This window comes from Fistularia commersonii, chromosome 8, assembly GCF_037954325.1.
Source record: "Fistularia commersonii isolate RoL2024-O1a breed Wild chromosome 8, RoL_Fcom_v1.0, whole genome shotgun sequence".
In the NCBI taxonomy this organism is placed as follows: domain Eukaryota; kingdom Metazoa; phylum Chordata; class Actinopteri; order Syngnathiformes; family Fistulariidae; genus Fistularia; species Fistularia commersonii.
This window is the reverse complement of record NC_141291.1, coordinates 9,007,501-9,025,522: the sequence shown is the minus strand read 5'-3', so window position 1 is coordinate 9,025,522 and position 18,022 is coordinate 9,007,501. Positions and strand designations below refer to the sequence as shown.

General features: G+C 49.2%; 1 protein-coding gene and 2 long non-coding RNA genes across 3 annotated transcripts; 1 reads left to right on the top strand and 2 right to left on the bottom strand.

Annotated features, from left to right (window-relative positions):
• Positions 1-4,168: 4,168 nt before the first annotated feature.
• On the top strand, positions 4,169-5,223 carry sox32 (SRY-box transcription factor 32). Its single transcript, XM_086150323.1, has 2 exons — positions 4,169-4,448; positions 4,538-5,223. Exons 1-2 carry the CDS (start codon positions 4,169-4,171, stop codon positions 5,221-5,223), a joined length of 966 nt encoding a protein of 321 aa, XP_086006449.1.
• Positions 5,224-5,375: 152 nt separating this feature from the next.
• LOC147231834 (uncharacterized) lies at positions 5,376-7,230 on the bottom strand. The gene is made up of 3 exons (XR_015106456.1): positions 6,751-7,230; positions 6,114-6,239; positions 5,376-6,019 (listed from the first exon to the last, which is right to left on the bottom strand). It is a non-coding gene; the product is annotated as an uncharacterized LOC147231834 (long non-coding RNA).
• Positions 7,231-8,550: 1,320 nt separating this feature from the next.
• LOC147231833 (uncharacterized) lies at positions 8,551-9,580 on the bottom strand. The gene is made up of 3 exons (XR_015106457.1): positions 9,485-9,580; positions 8,924-9,020; positions 8,551-8,750 (listed from the first exon to the last, which is right to left on the bottom strand). It is a non-coding gene; the product is annotated as an uncharacterized LOC147231833 (long non-coding RNA).
• Between the last annotated feature and the right edge of the window lie 8,442 nt (positions 9,581-18,022).

Here is an 18,022-nt window from a genome sequence, read left to right as displayed (position 1 = left end):
GTGTGTACACCGTGCAGGACTATGCACATTGTGTGGCTATACAAAGTCAGCGCGTTAGTTGCTGGCAGGCAGATTGAAGTTATGAGATACAAACTACAGCATGTTTGGGGTGCAAGATTGAAAATAAAAAGGTCAACCCGTGGGTTTCTTTACATTAACTCTGATTTTTTATTTTATTTTTTTTTGCTATATTTGAGGTACACTTTAAAAAGGGGCGCGTTTTGATGAATTTGCCGGCAGTTTGCGCCTCTTTTCCTGGATCTCAAGTATCCGATAAACTACACAAGTAGCGGATTCATACACAACCAGCCCTGCCAGGAAAACCAACCCAAATCCTTGCAGCATAATACTTAAAATAAATCACACCACAGGAAAGAAAAAGCCCAGTCATTGTTTATGGCAGAACTTCGGCGCTTATCTTCAAAGCAGCAGATCCTTTTGAATTTGTATCAGGTCTCAGACGAGCAGAAAGTTCTGGGGAGAAACATTTCAGGCGCTCACACATCCACTCCGAATTAGAATCAGAAGAAAGACAACCAAGCATTTTCCCAATCAATTACGATTTAGGGGGACGGTCATTCGTCTCGGCTAAAAAGATTTCCTGGCCTGTTTTATCTCTGGTTTCTGCTCCAAATAATCTAATGTCTGTGTCTAACCAGTTCACGCTATTTAATTAAACCTGCAAGCGTGGCTGCGGCTGGGGTTGACCGGGGTGGATTGTTTTAGTTATCTGCTGCCTTGAATGAGCCGTTTCAGACAGACACAGATATCTCGGGTGTCTCACAAGTCTAGTTCCAGTTAATAATTAGGGTTAATTGCGCCAGAATGAAGGCGTCCTCCCTGGAGTCTGCTCAGGGTTCGGGCGGGGGCGAGGAATGCAGGGCAGAGGTCTGGGGATCAAGTTCAGATGTGAGCAAGATCCGTGAGGGGAACGCAAAGACAGCACGGCAAGTCCCCCCCCCCAAAAAAAAAAATAGAACCGGACCGGGTAAAACGCTCTGTGGTGCCAATACACCACCAGCATCCACGACTCAATTGTCTGAACAATAAAAGACTCGGGAGACGCATTCAGGCCTGCAGATAAGGCTCTTATCAGGAGAGGAATACAATTCTTCATTTACAAAGAATAGTGCTGTTTTCCAGTGTGAGCGGAGCTTTGCCCCCGTCTGTCAAGTCTGCACAACACGCATATGTAAAAAGTAACAATCCCACCAGAACCGACGCGCAGCACGTCGGTCATCGCCCAATGACCTGCTGCAAAGATGAACCAACCGTGATTACATTTATTACCATAGGTTATTCGTTGTTTAGTGCAACGCCATGGAAATGTCTAAAGAACGACAAATCTGCATTCAAGACAACCGGCGCTGAAAAAACGCTTTGCTATATTTCGAACAAAATGAGATGCGTTCACGCCGTCCAATTAATACGTTTATCTCCTTGTGTTTTCGGTTACGTGTTTACATGACATCGTGTGCGCGTTTCGGGACTCCAGTTGAGTGCCCGTTTGAACTCTTGTATTCAAGCGACCCAGAGAAGTTAAAAGAGGCCGAAGATCCAAAGTCTAAAACCGCCGAGATTAGCCCAATTGTTGAATTGTTACCAATTAGTAGCGAGCTCATTTGGAGGTCAAGAAGAGTAGGTGAAAAGTCCGAAGCACTCCGTACCCACGGTGACAGCGCTGCGTTTGAAGTCTGGATGCGGCGGCGGCGGCGGCGTTATCTCCGCTCAGGGGTGGGGGCGTCATTGTGTTCTGCTAATGAGGCCACATTAAGCTTGTCTACACCAGGGGGCATGTAATCCTCTCAGCTGGCCTGACGTAGCGCCGGGAAGGGCCTTGTTTGCACGGGGAGTGTTGAGGCTGGCACCCAGGGCCTACTGTTGAATCTGCTCAAACATGTGATTAGAAGTTTGGCGTGGGGCGGAGCCGGGGGTGCGAGATGGGGGGTCAAGGGCCGCTGCATAGAATGGTGTCTGAGTCTCCACAAAGTGCGCCTTGATGCCGACCTGCTGTGCCCATACAATACGACCCTACGGTCATATATCCTCCTCGCACCTCCGGCTCTGAGACAATGCAGCTCTTCACCTGACAGGAAAGCCGCCGAGACCCGGGCTGGCCCGGAATACAGTGCTTCATTATCAGATGTCCAAATTGAGGCTTCGCTATGTCTGCAGAAGAAGCGTCTCGGCGCGTCGACGTCCCGCGGTGAATAATATCCCTTGGAGAAGCGGAGGCTCAGGCCTCGCAGCATCCATCCCATCGCAAGCATCCGCCGCTCACTGGCAAATAAAAGGGATCTGACGGAGCGTGAACTGGATCCATCGTCCGGAAATGCAAAGGCCTCGTCGGTCCCACGCCGCCGGTCGCTCCTCACCCCCAAAACCCCCCCCCGGCTCTACCTGTGCAGGCTTCGGCCGACGGCGGTCCGGACTGAGAAGGGAGAGGAGCGTCCCATATATGAGCTGCGTCCGATACAATGGCGCATTGTGATCGGAGGACCGTCCCCACTCGGACGGAGGACAATAAGACAGTGACACCCCACCGTCACTTCTCAGACTAGAGGCCCCTGATGGAATCACAGGAGAGATTGGGATGGGGGGGGGGCAGGTATTGTTTCATAAGCACTGCAGCTGAATGAGGGTGTGAAATGTGTAATGGTTAATATAAAACCTGCATCCTGTCTAAGATCTAGTCCACTCAGAGAGGGTGTGTGTGTGTGTGTGTGTGGAGGGGGGGGCGAAACCAGCGTTATTGTATTCACGCTGTGTCCTGCCAGCTAATTGATTCAATCCATTAGTGTTTTTTTTCACCGCACATCGGAGCGTGTGTCCCGTTTCACGCGGCGGATGTGGATTCAGCTTCTAATTCTGACAGCCCCCCCCCCCCCACCTTCCCCCCCATCCTCCTCTCTGAACACCAACAACTATTTCTTTTCTGAGATGAATGCTTCTGGTGAACGCCGGGGTTTCGGGAATGGGGGTGGCGAGGAGCGCAATTTAATCACCTTATTGGATTTACCGATGACGCGTTATCGATCCGTCCCTTTGAGTAAGATGATCGACCCCCCCCCCCATCCCCACCCACCTACCCACCCAATCCGAAGTCCAAAAACTTTTCAAGAAAAAAAAAAAACAAATGTTCAAATGCTCCTCTAAGAGGCCTCCTCGTCCCTCCATGGTGGCGCGGCGGCTGCGGCTCCTCTGCGCACCGCCCTTGTGTATTAAGACCCGCAGACCACAATAAGACGTTGTTTTGAACCATTAAAACAATAAAAGGGCAGCTGATGGGTGGCTGGTCTGGCCGCAGGTGTATGAGCCCGGTACGTGTATTACAGAGGGGTTGGAGGAGGGTGCAGGGAGGGGGTCTATGCAGGATTTTTGCAGCGCATTGAGGGGGTATTTGCAAAAATAAAGAGGGTAAATGACTCCCGTGCACTCTTTCCTGTGAATCTCTCCATCTTCTCCAGATCCGTGGAGTCCATATAATAGGTTCATCACCCCCCCCCCCCATATACCCCTTTGCAAGGACCTATCAGCCCCTTCTCAGGGGCAAATATTTGTGCGCGGTAACCGTGCAATAAACACGCCTTGATCACGTCTGTCCGGGACCCGCGGAGCCCCCGTGGACGGAGACAGTGGCCCGCAGATAAGGGCCGGTGTCCCGGGGGTAAATCAGTAACCAGCGCCGAGCCCGTCGATACCCGGCTTCAAGCGACCTATTGATTGGATTCCCCGATTGTAATCGGATTACATCAGGGCTGAATAAGAGGAACGCATCGGGATGCTCCGTATATGAACCCCAGATGGATGGATGAACGGATGGATGGATGCACGGATGGATTTGGCGCAGGAATTATAATAGAAGTGCGAAATGTGAATTCAGTCCCGATCCGATCGTCTCGCTTGTCATTATAAAGTCTTAAAAATTATTTTATGAGTTTGCGTCTCTGGACGTTTCTGGAGTTTCGTGGGGTCGTGGGGAGGAGGGGGGGGGGGGGGGCGTCAGCGGGGCCTGTCACCGACCCGAGAAAACACCTGGAATTCACACCTTAAATCCACTCCTCCTGGCCTCCCATTGGTGGAGCCCACGCATATATCCGTCACATCGGACGGGTGGGGGGTTGACAGCGAACGCCCCCCTCCCCAGGAGAGGCGCACCGGTCCCGGCATGCACTACAGCCACGACCCCGCCGCCGCTCTGCAGGCCCGCAACACCGGCGCAGACGCGGAGCGGCCGACCGCGGTGCTCCCGCCGAGCCCCGGGCCTTCCAGCCCGCTGTCCGTTAACTCCGACTCCAGCTGCAACAGCCCGGAGGCCAAGAGCGCGTCCACGCAGCCGCGGGTCCGCAGGCCCCTGAACGCCTTCATCATCTGGACCAAGGAGGAGCGGAGGCGCCTGGCGCAGCTCAACCCAGACCTGGAGAACACCGACCTCAGCAAAATACTGGGTAAGATCTCTGCAGGGAAGTTCAGGAGGAGAAAAAAACTAGAAAAAAAACTACATTTGGAATCACGTCACATTTTTTTTCCGCCGCAGGGAAGACCTGGAAAGCCATGTCTCTCGCCGAGAAGCGTCCCTACATGCAGGAGGCCGAGCGCCTGAGGGTCCAGCACACCATCGACTACCCCAATTACAAATACAGGCCTCGGCGTAGGAAGCAGCTCAAGAAAAACACCAGGCTCCAGAGTTCGGAGGCGGCGCCGCCCCTGCCCTCGCTCTGCAACTCGGGCTACACCATCCCCTACAACCTCACCTACCTGCTCCAGAACCAGCACCAGCATCAAGGCTTCCCGCACCCGCCGCCGCTCCCCAACTCCAACTTCAGCCCTCCGCAGAGCAGCTACCGGGCCCCGCTGGGCCCCGACGCCCCGGGAGGGGACGCCTTCTCCGGCAAGACCGCGGGCTACTGCAGCCCGCCCCCATACCCGCCAGAGCCCCAGCGCTACTTCGCCCCCCAGCACGGACACGCGCCGTACGGTTTCTCCGGTTCGAAGGATCCCCAGGCGGAGCTGGGGGAGGCGCGACTGTGCGGGGGCCTGCTGGGGCCCGCCGGGCCCTCCCTGGAGTTTTACCTGGAGCAGGTTCAGCTGGACATGCTGTACGACCTGGACCGCAGCGAGTTCGAACAATACCTGTGTCCGACGGCGCCGAGGCCGGCGGCGGTGGATCCCGGCAGCTACCACCAGCAGAGCGGCCACAGAGACGGACGCTCGCTGTCGTGAAACCAAAATAAAACCTGTATTTATTTAAATTATTCTCGGCGTCCCGCTCACAAAGGGTCCCGCCGTGCGATGATTTTCTTTTTTTTTTTTCTTTTTTATTAATGCCTGTCTTTCACTGCTATTATTAAGTATCAATAAATAACATTTCCAGTGCATACGGCTCGGGTCCTTATTGACACACGTACAATGAATACCCACTTAACGGGTAACCGTGAAACAATTTCAAATATCTGGTCGGAAAATATGCCCCGGCTTTCACTGCCCACCCTTTGGCAGAAGCCAAACTGTTGACATGCCGTTTTATCTCCATCCTCATGTCCTTCTTGGCCGAGGGAGGGAAACGGCGCGGGCGCCAGGGGCATAAACTTCCCAACTTCCTGTTTCATTTTAAAACGTTTTCACAAAGGCTCTAAAAATATGTCCCAAAATCAACATATCTCCAAACTCATTGGACTTTGGCTGTCAAATGTTTACCCATTTAGGGGGAGTGTTTATGTCCCTGCCCCCTAGTTTCTGTGTCGGAGCCCGGAGGCTAAAGACAGCCTGTCAGGTGCTGTGAGGGAAGAAGCCAGATGGTTAAATTTCTGCTATGAAATTACGAAACCGTCGGCAAACTTGTCCAGCAACTTAACAAACCCCGATTTTATCCTTTAAACCCAGAGAGCTCCGTGCGTGTCCGCGGAAAATCAGATCCGAGTGTAGCTTGGAAGTGGATGAGGAAGGATGACCTCGCCTGGACGAGAGCGCGCGGGAGCTGATTAGGAAAACGGCTCGATACGCTGCCGTCCAACGCCGCCTGAATGAGCGGAAGAAACCTGACGTCAGTGCGAATTCCCAAAACGGCATTGTGAAACGCAGCGATGAATGGCAGCGAAGACGACGGGGCTGACCTCTTCCTCGCTCCTCGGCCCGTCACTTTTTTAACTGACTCCAACCCGAAGCTGTCAGTTCAAGTTGTTTTCGTCCGGCCCTTCGAGCCCCTGGGCAACAGTTAACAGCCAGTTTTCAGGAACTTCCTGAAGGAAAAACAACGGGATGATATCAGAGCTTCAGGTGACAATATGATCAACAATAAACAGATGAGAAATAGGCAGCTGGACGGGGAGAGATTTGTCTTTTTAAATTTTTAGATAATATTGTTTACATCAGTTTTTTTTTCTGGTCTTCTCAAAAAATGATTTACGATGACAGTGAAAGTGAGCGAGAAGGCTATCTCCTCTTTTTAATGTGTGACCGTCCTGCAGAGATGATCCGACACACACACATACACACACACACACACACACACACACACACACACACACAAACACACGCACCCCTGGCACGGACAATGACTCAGTTTATTACCTACACAGAATGTCAGGAATCTGAGGATGTCAAACATGCTGTAATCCCGGCCCAAAAAATGCATATTTTCCTTGTTAAAGATTAAATAAAGGAATTTTGCCCTCCCTAAAAATAGATTTGATTTGTTTGGAACATTCTTGAGGTTTTACGTGAGCCATTTTTAGGCTTCTCTCGTCTTACCTCCCACACGAAGGTCAATGATAGCTTCCTGTCCTGGCCGCATTCTGGGTAGCTTTCGGGGCTGCGGCCTGCAGATAATGCTCATCCGAGTTTTATCCTGCGGGGACGCCTGGTCCTCTCGGGACCGAGGAGGAAACTCAAACAGGAAGAAGTCTGAAACAAGGTGCTTGAGAGAAAATCCCAGAAGAGCTGGTGCGGCTTGAAAGCCGGATCCCGGGGATGCAGGTGTTTTGGGGCCTTTTTCCCCGAACCCGTTCTCATCCGGGGAACGACCGGTGGATTCGGGATCTTTGACCTGATCACTTATTCTAGGCATCGGTTAAAAGACTAATCAAAACGCCTGTCGGGTCTGACAGATAACCTCATCATGCCACTTCACGGCGTCTCACAGGTTTGCCTTTTTCCTCGTGAGTGGATTTATCCATCACATTTACAAATAAATGTATATTTGTTTATAACAATAACAAGACCCGATTTAATATTTATCACATATGTTAAATACTTTAACTTCTACATAAAGAAACAGGAAGATATTACACACATTAAAACAAAGACACATTAAACTAAACATTTAGAAATTATAAACAACCTCCACTGATAGATTGCTTTCACACCTTGCAGCGTTGCATTCACCCATTCACACACACACACATACACACACACACATACGATGGGGGTGGGGGGTTGGTGTGGTGCCCATACTACACTTTAGTATGCAGAGAAGAGGAACTGAGAATTAAACCCAGACCTTTTGATCGGAGGGATCCCCGCTTTACAGGGAGAGCCGCCCAAAATGCAGCGATAGAAATATAAAGTTGCCTGTAACTAGTTGGTAAAATCTCTGCTTTGGATCTTTTTGTTTTGGAGTCAGTCACATGGAGCAGAGAGGGCGAGGGCGGAGGTCTTTCTTCGGTATCCAGGAATCTATAAAATTAAAAATCCGACCTCACCCGTGACCCCCCGGACCAACGATTACTGTAAAAGTCTGCGGACGGAATAGTCTGGTCGGGTGTGGCCGCCGTAACCTGCTGGGAAGATACAATGCAGGGTCTCTTAGCAAAGAGACTAATGCCTGTAAACAAACAGCCTGGTTAACGACACACATTGGAGTGTGAGTTCTGTCTTCTGTCTCATCCAAACATTCAATCTGTCATTGTATGAATGAGAGGTGCATTCTGACATGCATTTTTGGGGATTTTTATCCCATTTTAGAGAAAATCACTCTTCCTTTCTTCTTGGTCACTTCTTTTGCCCGTTCTATCTGGGAATTTCATTTTTTTTTGAGCTGACTGCAAGCACAGATGTTTAAAAACATGAATTGGATTTGTCCAAAAAAAAAAAATGACAATTCAATTTTCTATATTTTAGCAGTCTTTTCAGCTGGTTTTGTATCAGAACCCGCCAGCTATGAAATGTCTGGTAATGTTCATATCAGGATATTGAATAATGTTTTTTAATTCATTTGCTGCATCTTGATTATTATTATTTTTATTATTTATCAATCATACATTTACTAATTTATCCTTTGTATGATTTTATATAGCATTTATTCATTTACTAATTTATTTATTTTAATTTATTCTCTGGTATATTAATTTATTTTGTTTTTTCTCTATCTTTTTTTTCTTTTGAATTAACCTTTATGGGGATAAAAACCCCTTCCTTAATTTAAATAAGATTTACATTGAATGCAACAACCAACTGAGCTGTATCAACATCTCACCTGGTCCGTGGCCTCCAGTGGCCCCCTCCTCTACCGCAGCCTTGTCAGAGCACCTGTTAGTTTGTGTTTATGCGGCGGCTGCTGAAGGATAAGAAGGCCAAAAGCTCCCCGAGACCCCCAGCAGGTGAGAGGACTGTGTGCGTGCACCGCTTGACAGCACATTGTGTGCTAAGCTACAGGGTGGTTGGTTATTAGATGAGGTGGGAAGATGGATCCTTTGAAAACACGAGTTCCAACAAGGTGTGGATCCATGGGTTCCTGTGCTGCAGATGAGGCCCTGCCGGATAAATTTATTTTTATAAAAATCCACCGAAGAGTTAAGTGAGTTTGAAGGTGTACAATGCATAGTAGCTACAGGAAAAAGACATCAGGTTTGCTGTCAAAATCAAAACATAACACTGCACGGTGACCGAAACAGTCGATGTATGAGTTTGCAAACGTTCGACCGACCTGGCGCGGCCGGCGTACCGCGGGTTCGGTGGTGTCGTTGCTCGGTGCCTCGCCGATCGCAGGGGTTCAGGTAAAAGCCTTCTCGGTCCGAGAATCCCTTGAGAAACGACAAATCTAGGGTATAAATAAGCTCGTGTTGCGAAATATCAGAAAACCGGTCTTGATTTTGGCCAGCACACTGGCAGGTTACTCAAAGTAAACAATATTTAATTTGACTGGCAGGTTATTGTTGAGTCTGTGGGGGTGTTGAGGAAGGTTGGACCTTCTCTCAGGACGTAGCCTCACTTCCCTCACTCAGAGGCTCTCAGGAGGAGAGCAGGGGGGGGCCTTTTAACTTTTTTTTTTTTTTATTTGTACTGTGTTTGTAAAGGCCACATTCCCTGAGCCTGGCTGCTACTTGTGTTATTCTTCCTGTGCTGTTTGCCCCACTCGCAGCTGGAGGGACAGGAAAACCTATCTGGAAAACTACTTCGTGTATGTCATCTGTGATTACAGGACCCGCCGGTGGCTGCTGTTGGCAGCCTCAAGCCCGGACCCGATGGGCAGGGCACGCCCGGGTACCTCTGTCCCCCGGGGACGGCGTAGAACACCCCTCCATGCTCCGGGGCTTTCTTTTTCATCCACGTGACCAGCATCGTGCCTCCAAGTCAGCGTTGTTTCTGGCAAGAAACTGCAGAAACCAGTTGCCCGGGTGAAAATTTGTGAAAAAAAACATCACCACAGACCGGGAAGATTTCACGGAAGTGAGTATTTTCGCTAAATGATGCAGTAAAATCACCTCTCGCGAAGACGCCGGCCGACTTGCGGGGGAAGGCGGAGCGTCGCACGTGTCGGTGAAAACTTGATGCGGGGCGAAGTGTGTTTCTGACCAGACGCCGTTTGCAACTTGTAAAAACCCACCTCCTTTACATTCCTCGGGTGAACGGCTGCTTTCCCGGGCAGAGTCCCTGAAAAAGAGCAATCTGGGGGGATCAAGAATGACAAGGCAGTCCAGCCTCCCATTGTATGTCTGCGTTTACTCAGCATGGAAGAGCAAGGACAGTGAGGCTACAGGAATACAATGGGCTCATATTTATTTACTGCTTAGGGAGATCCCCCCGCCCCTCAACACCCCCCTTAATAGCTGATAGCAGCTTTACAGTAATAGACCTCTAATAAAGACTACTGAGGGCAACCGGAGGCCAGACGCTTTGACTGTGCCGCCTCTTATTTCCAAATCCGAGACCAGTGAAGGACTGGATCCATCAAGGATAAGAGATAACCGGGATGGATCTCGTGAAGGATGATATCTATCACTGCTTTCCTCAACGGCTCGGCGTCCTTCCGTCGGTCGACTGCCACCGGTCGCGGAGCATCTCTGAGAGCAGCCACGGTGTGATGAGCTGTAACACCTTGCGGCTCCAGCGGAGGGCCCCCTCTGTTGGGTGCTGTATCCTCCCATGACTGGGAAGCGGTCAAACACAGCTGCTGCTGTGACACTGACACACACACACACATCGCTACGCCGGCAGGTGTGGACCAGTGTCATGCATTGTCTCGTAATTCCCTCAAAACACACGCCGAGTAATTCGGCGTATGTGTTTTCTCCCTTTCAGTCGGCGCACGACGCTTCCAGCTCCATTTAATCGTAACTTGACCGTCGCCCCCGATATTCCTTCTCACCTAATCTGACTGGAAAATGCCTGGAAAATAACCGAACCGGCGCGGAATATCTGACCTACATGAATGAGCCTCAAAAATTAATTTTCCTAGAGGCATTATGAGAGCGTGATTTATTGGTCGCCCTGATGCCCCATGGGTGTAATTGTAAAAGCAGGGCTGAAGTTGAGTGGCTTTCATGCCCGTCTGTCCCTTCCTCCAATCCCTGGGTTTCAGAGATTAACTCAGACTCTGGATTAAAATCTCAAAATAGAGAAATCCTTTTTAGATGAACAGATTGATTAAAAAGGGAGGAAGATGAGCGAGCGGTAGAATGGAGGTCCTGATTTTCCCACCTGGGGCTCCTTGACTGACTAAAATCAACTTTAGACTGAACACAACTTTAGTCACCAAAGTTTTCTAGAGAGACTCGGCCAAGCAAACTTTCATTCATTCATTTGTTCATTCGTTCATTCGCCACGTATACAGCCGTCGGGGTCGCTGGAGCCTATCCCAGCTGTCATTGGGTGAGAGGAAAAGTGCATCAAACGGCCACACGTGGAGACATACAACCATTCACCCTCTCATTCACATTTAAATTATAAACATACAACCATTCACCCTTTCATTCACATGTTAATTATAGACATACAACATTCACCCTTTATTCACATGTAAATTACAGAAATACAACCATTCACCCTTTCATTCACATTTGAATAACAAACATACAACCATTCACCCTCTCATTCACATGTAAATTACAAACATGCAACCATTCACCCTCTCATTCACATTTAAATTACAGACATATAACCATTCACCCTCTCATTCACATGTAAATTATAAACATACAACCATTCACCCTCTTATTCAGATTTAAATTATAGACATACAACCATGCATCCTTTCATCCACATGTAAATTAGAGACATACAACCATTCACCCTCTCATTGGCACATCATATAGATAAACAACCATTCATTCTCTCATTCATGGAAACACATTCATTCACCCTCTCATTCATATGTCATTTAGACACACAACCATACATTCTCTCATTCAGGAGAAACCTCTCATTTACTTGTTATAGAGAGACATATAACCGTTCATTCTATCATTCACATCATATAGACAAACAACCATTCACTCGCTCATTCACATGTCATTTAGAGACGTACAGCTATTCATTTCCTCGTTCATAAAGACATCCAATATTCATCCTCTCGTCACACGGCATTCATAGACACACACAACCGTTCACTCACTCATTAGGACGTCATATAGAGACAAACAACAATTCACGTCATGTTGAAACATCCAACATTAACCCTCTCATTCACGTATCATTCAGACATACAACCATTCATTGTCATATAGACACATGCAATCCCTCACTCGGTCATTCACACATCAAATATAGACATACATCCATTTATACTCTCATTCACGCGTCATTCAGACCTACCACTATTTATTCTCTCTTTCATAGATGTGACCATTCACCCTCTCATTCCCGTGTCAAATAGAGAAGTGAGCACATAGGTAGCAATGATGCTGCAGTCAGCCGTGACTTCAGCGGGTGAGTTTGATGACATCCCGGATATCTGACAGAGCGTTGGCTCCTAGCGCCTGGTCCAACGCTCCGTGTGATCCGGACTCCTGACAGGAGCTACGTTTAGCGCACCCCAACTTTTGATGACCTTCACAGAGAGAGGCGGCGCTAACCTGCCCCCGGGTGTGCTTCGGCGCCGTCGGCTCAAAGTCTGGCGCTCGCTGTCGCTGCGGCGGTCGCGGCCCGCGTGATTGTTCCAGGCAGCTGTGCTGCCGTGGCCTTTCGAACCAAATGAAGTCACACACTCACTTCCCCCCCCCGGAGCCCAGGTTCCTTCTGCGGTTCCCAGCAGCGCACATGAAACACAAGAGAGCCAAAACATAAACATGCGATATATAATTCTCACTTCTCTTTGATCGTTACCCTTTTAAATAGGTTTTTTTTTTGTCTTCTCCCCCTCACGTATGTCTCTCCATTCCCTCATTCTCCGTCTGCAGAGCTACCCTCTCTCCTTCCAGACCTAAACTCTCTTCCTTCCTGCCCTCGCTCTGCTTCCTGTTCTTATCACTCCAGAAAATGTGACTTGGTCTCAACCCAGTCAAACCAGGACTAACCTCTGCCTTTTCCCTTGACCATCGCTGCCTTAAATGGAAATGCTCTGGCTCTGCTGGGGTCTCGGAGACCGGCGGCGGAGGCGGGGGGATATCACAAAGTCCCTGTCGCCCACCTGGGCCAAATCTGTTAATAGACGTATTTATTATAAACAATATCTCCGCTACTTCACAGCCTGGCGGCGAACAATAAATCTGAAGTGCCCAGGCGTGTTTTTATTTATGTATTTATTTATCTGGGAGGAAGCCGTGGGCACACTGGGACATTATCAACTCATTCTCCTCTGAGGGGTTTTCCTCCGGGCGCAGGAAATCGACTGCTTTGATTTACTCTGCAAATCTGTGCCCGGTAATGCAGAGGCTGCATGAGGTCAAGGCTCGCCGCGCGGAATAAGGCGAATGATCGCTTTTACTCCTAATTCTATCAAGTGTGAAAGCGGGAGCATCTCCGGGAACCTCAATTGCAGAAGGTGCACGCTAAATTCATCGCTGTTCTGTGGCATCGCCGCCAGATACGGGCCTGCGAGGGCACGATAGAGCCCGTGTTATTGTAAGGGCGCAAGGCCATCTGATAAAGCCCCCGCGCTCGACAACCTGCGGCGATAACGCGTGTTTTGGATGGTGCCGGGCCAAAGGGGCCGGCTGCAGCCCAGCCGCTTCGAAACTAAAAGCGGGCTCTTTGAGAATCGATCAGAAAAGCTGGATGCCGTTCTTCAGCCGCGATCGGCGGCCTCTTGGGGACTCCATTGTTTCTGCGGTGGCCGCGACGTGTCAACATGTCAGCTGGGTGCTGGGCTTTTGTCCGGCTGCAGTTTGCGGTGATATCAGAGGGGGACTTTCCCCGGGAGCCTTTTCCATGTTGTGTTACGAATAACGGGATGAGATCGGAAGTTCAAATTGTCACCCAGAAGACTTTTATCCTGATGTCGGTTTGCCGCCGCGTGTATCGTGCGAATGACCGCCGCCACGGTCATATGAAACCGGCTTCCTTCTTCTTTCACTGACTTTTGAGTGACCTCTCAATTTTTTTTTTTAGAAATACCGTTTAACTGTCGGCGACAATAATCAAATCAAAACATTTTTTGCACGTTTTTCTGGTCGCTCTCTAAGCTTATTACTGACTTTCCCCCTTGGTTACAATTTGTTTTTGTAATTTGTTTGAATATTTTCTCCTCACCGGCTGAATTAGCATCTCGTGGAAATACGCCGTTCGTACTTCCAAGATACACGGGAGTTTATTCCACCGCGTGTCGAAAATATTCCGTCGAAATGAGGCCGCAGGGCCGAGGTAGATATCGACGATCCGGGGCCATTGTGTGTAAATGAACCGAGGAGATAATCTCCCACCGGTGAACTCAGACACTGAGCGCTGCTCAAACACTGGGACTCCTTGAAGTTTAAGATAGGCCCGAGATGCCAGATAAAGTATTGATAATCTCACCGTGTACGTTTCACCGCCGCAGGAGAGAAGATCGAAATATCAAGAGACTATCACCTCAGCTGTGTGAGACATAGGACAACCTTCTCTGATTTGTTTGAAACCATCTTAACACGCTCACCTGCTTCGTGAGTTTGTGAGTTATGTGAAAAGGGGGAAATACGCGACGGCATCCCGAAGGAACGATTTGACAGAAATTGTGTGTGTGAGTGTGTGTGTGTGAGTGTGTGTGAATACAATAATGGTTGTGCTGCTTCTTCCTAGTAGTGACTTTTTTTTCAGCACAGCGTTGGTGAAACGGGAACAACGCAGGGAGGAAGCACTCACACACACACACACACGAATGTGCACGCACACACACACTCGCATGTACACACACACACACACACACACACACACCCACACAGTGCATTTCCTCCATAAAACCACAGCTGTGTGAAAACAACACAAGGTGCATTCCTGGGCCAGTTCTTCTACTTCTGCACAATAAACGCAAGGGGCTCTGGAGAGTATTGAAGCACTCAAGTGTAACTGGAAGAGACAAGAGTTAAGGTTTCAGAGGGTCATACATGACCTTTAGCTGTTTGGAATCCGTGCACGTTTGGGCCGATGGAGAGAAAAGCGCCGCGGCGAGGACGTTGCTGTGGTCTGCTAAAGAAGAACTTGCTGCGTTGTTGCTGAAGTTCCTGGTTTTCGCACGTTCTACCGGAAAACACCTGGAAATTTCACTGAAAGAAACCAAATTGCTGAAAGTCAAGATTCAGATGCCGGCGCTTTTCTCTTATCACCTTTTGGTCACCTCTATTGATCCAGATTCTTGCCGGGCGCGATGCTTCCGATCGCACACGCTATTGATCGGGATGGGTCACCCTGAGCCGACACGGCGTCTTGTCAGCGCCATTAGGGGTATCGGCGCGCCGCTCCTCGGTGACGCGTTAGCGCCTCAGAAAGGCAAAGGCCACACTTGAAAGGGGCTGAGCGTGTTTGAGCGGCCGAATAATCAATTCACACCCCGAGTGTCATAAACAAAGGCCTCACTGTCTCCGCTCATTTCCAAAAACACCGTCTGAACGGTCTGATTAGAAATTAACTCCTCTCCCGGGCACCAGATGAGAATCTCAAAGTCCGGCTGCAGTTTTCATTTTTCCCCTCGACGCCCATCGCGGGAAGTTAGAGCGCGACCCGCCCCGCCGATGCCCGGGTTTTGGATGGACGGATGGCGTGACGGGAGAAGCGGCGGGGAATCCTATTCCGCAAATGTTGGCTTGCAGAAAAAAAATACTCCAAGCATTGTTGGCGCCAGTGTCGAGTGGTTATTGTTTTGCAGCCTTTATCGGGGAGTGGGGCTTGATCTGCCGCAGCTGTCTAGCCAGGCAGCCACCGCTGATCTTTTCGGGATATTAGCTGTTACTTTATCATTTCAGCTATTAGCTTGTAACTGTTAGCGCTACCGATTTGTCTCTATCACACTCTAGTTTCCGTCTCGTTTCGTTCTTTTAGCCGCGCCGGTCGAGGCAGAAGGTCGCCCACATCGAAAAAGCGGTGTTTCCCTCGCCCGACATGATAATGTCGGGTTTCTGCAAATCATTTGCTCTCCAGACCTGCTCCGAGTGGAAAGTGATTTTTCCCTCCAACGGTAAAATGTTATCCATTTTCAATTCACGCCAACAAAAAAGGCAGTTATTTCAGGCTCAAAGTCATGAGTCAAGGACAACCCTCCTCAAAAAAGCGGCCCAAAATAGACAACCCTTATCAGTTTGGGAATGGTCATTGCGCCGCTGAAAACAATGCGGTGGCAAGATGGGAGTTGAGTTTGACCCTAATAATGCAATTGGTCTGTCAAGGAACCTGGAGAACAGGAAACCGGCGGTACCTCTGTCTTCATGGATAAAGTCATAAAAATGATAAACACGGGTCTCAATTAGCCCGAGCCAGGACAATGTGCGGTCGACTGCTGGGGGGCGCGAGGGTCGGGCCAGTAAAAGTGAGGAGATGAAAGAGTCGGCGCTCATTTCACAGAGGAAACCCGGGTTTTCCCTTTCCCCATCTGCTGACGGCCGTTCATCAGCCCGTCAGGAGAGTCTATTAATAGCCTCCTGCTGCGGGTTCGATAAAGACTGATAGATGTCAGGACGGTCACAACTACTTCTAGTGCAAGAAGATTAACTTTTTTTGCTTGGTGGAGGCGTAAATATGTTCATATCTAGAGATTTTTTTCTCTTGTGTGTTTTCGCTTATAATATACGATTACATACGATACGCTGATCAAGTTTATTCCCAACGCCTGCAAAGTTGCAATGTCTGAGTGCGTAGGTGGGCTCAGCTGTGTACGTCATGATTAGGAAATCAGGTGAGATGCATTTGTTTGCAGATAAAAAAGTTTTAAAACAACAACATTACAATATGTTCTTGTATTTTGCGTAGAAACACACTCCTCTTTCTGAGGAGGTTTACAGACATTTCTCTCTCCATTGCTGCTCCATTCAACGCCTAATAGGATAATTCCAGATATAATCACGCTGCTTTGCTGCATCCTCGGTGAAGCCACAGAACTATGGATGTTCTCAGGAAAGAGACTTTGATTATTTTACTGGTTGCTTCCGTTTTATTGTTGGCTGACCCTTGGCAGCGTGCAAACCTCAGGGTCAAGACAACTTGTGGCAAGAAGCTTTCCAAACATCCTCGTGTTAGTGCGGGTTAAGTCATATTTAAGATTTGTCTCGGAGCTTCAGTATAACAGACGGGGAATGACACGAGGAGATAAGGTGGATGTGCTCGTCCTCGTCGGGACAAACAAGAAGCGATATTATTTTCCGAGCATCTTCGGCGAGGAGGGGCGAGACGGGCCCGGGTCAAGAATGTCGAAACAGCTCCGCACGGAGCGCAGCGACCAATAAACACGACGGGGGCCGGTGGATTCCCACCTGATTCTTAACAGCGGCCTGACAGATTAACGCCTCCAGAACAATGAGAAGACAGGGTGTCCCCCCCCCCCCACACACACACACACACACACACCCGCCCCCACCCAGCTCGTCCGAGACGGACAACATCCCAGCGCGAGTCTCTCTGCCGGGGCGTGTGCATCTGGACGAGGACATTTTCCCAGAAATGCACCGACGGGGTGGCGATGCTGCGGCGTGAAATACCACGTTAGTTTCGGTGTGCCAGATGTTTACCTTCATTCCACCCCCCCACCCCCCTCATAGTTTTTCACGAGTTATAAAAAAAAGAGAAATATCTCTGTTAAACTTCCTCAGACGGCTTCTCGGGTGTCTGACTGACAACTGGTGAAACAGAAGCTAACAAGCTAAATCCGCCGGGTGTTTTGTCATTTGCGGCAAAACCTGGAAGGGTTCAGTCCTCAGATGAATCCTCTTTGCGGAGACGTTTCCATCCAGCCTCTCTCTCTCGTGCACACCTGTTATGTGCCGCCGCCGCCGCCGCCCCCCTTTCCTCAAACACCTCCCGTGCCTGAGAGCAGGTGTTGAAACAATACCGATCCAAACATGCGCTATCTCGAAGCCTCTCAAACCCACGTCCGTCTCGCAACACCGATCGCACGCAACACGTTTTTAATTAAAAAAATAACACGGCCCTGAAGTCGCCCGCCCATCTAAGGAGTTTTAAGACCCATTAAAACGGCGGACTCGAAGTGTTAATTGTCATCTGCACAGGACGGAAAGCCTTTTCCTGCGCAACGGCATTCTTAGCTTGCATTGAAGCCACATAGTGTGACGAGACGTCGGCGCCTTAGTGAGGACATAATGTGAACATAATGTAAAGAAATAAAAACGGCACGATAAAGTGCAGTAAGTGAAAGATTTTGTGGAAATGTGAACTTTTTTTTTGCAAT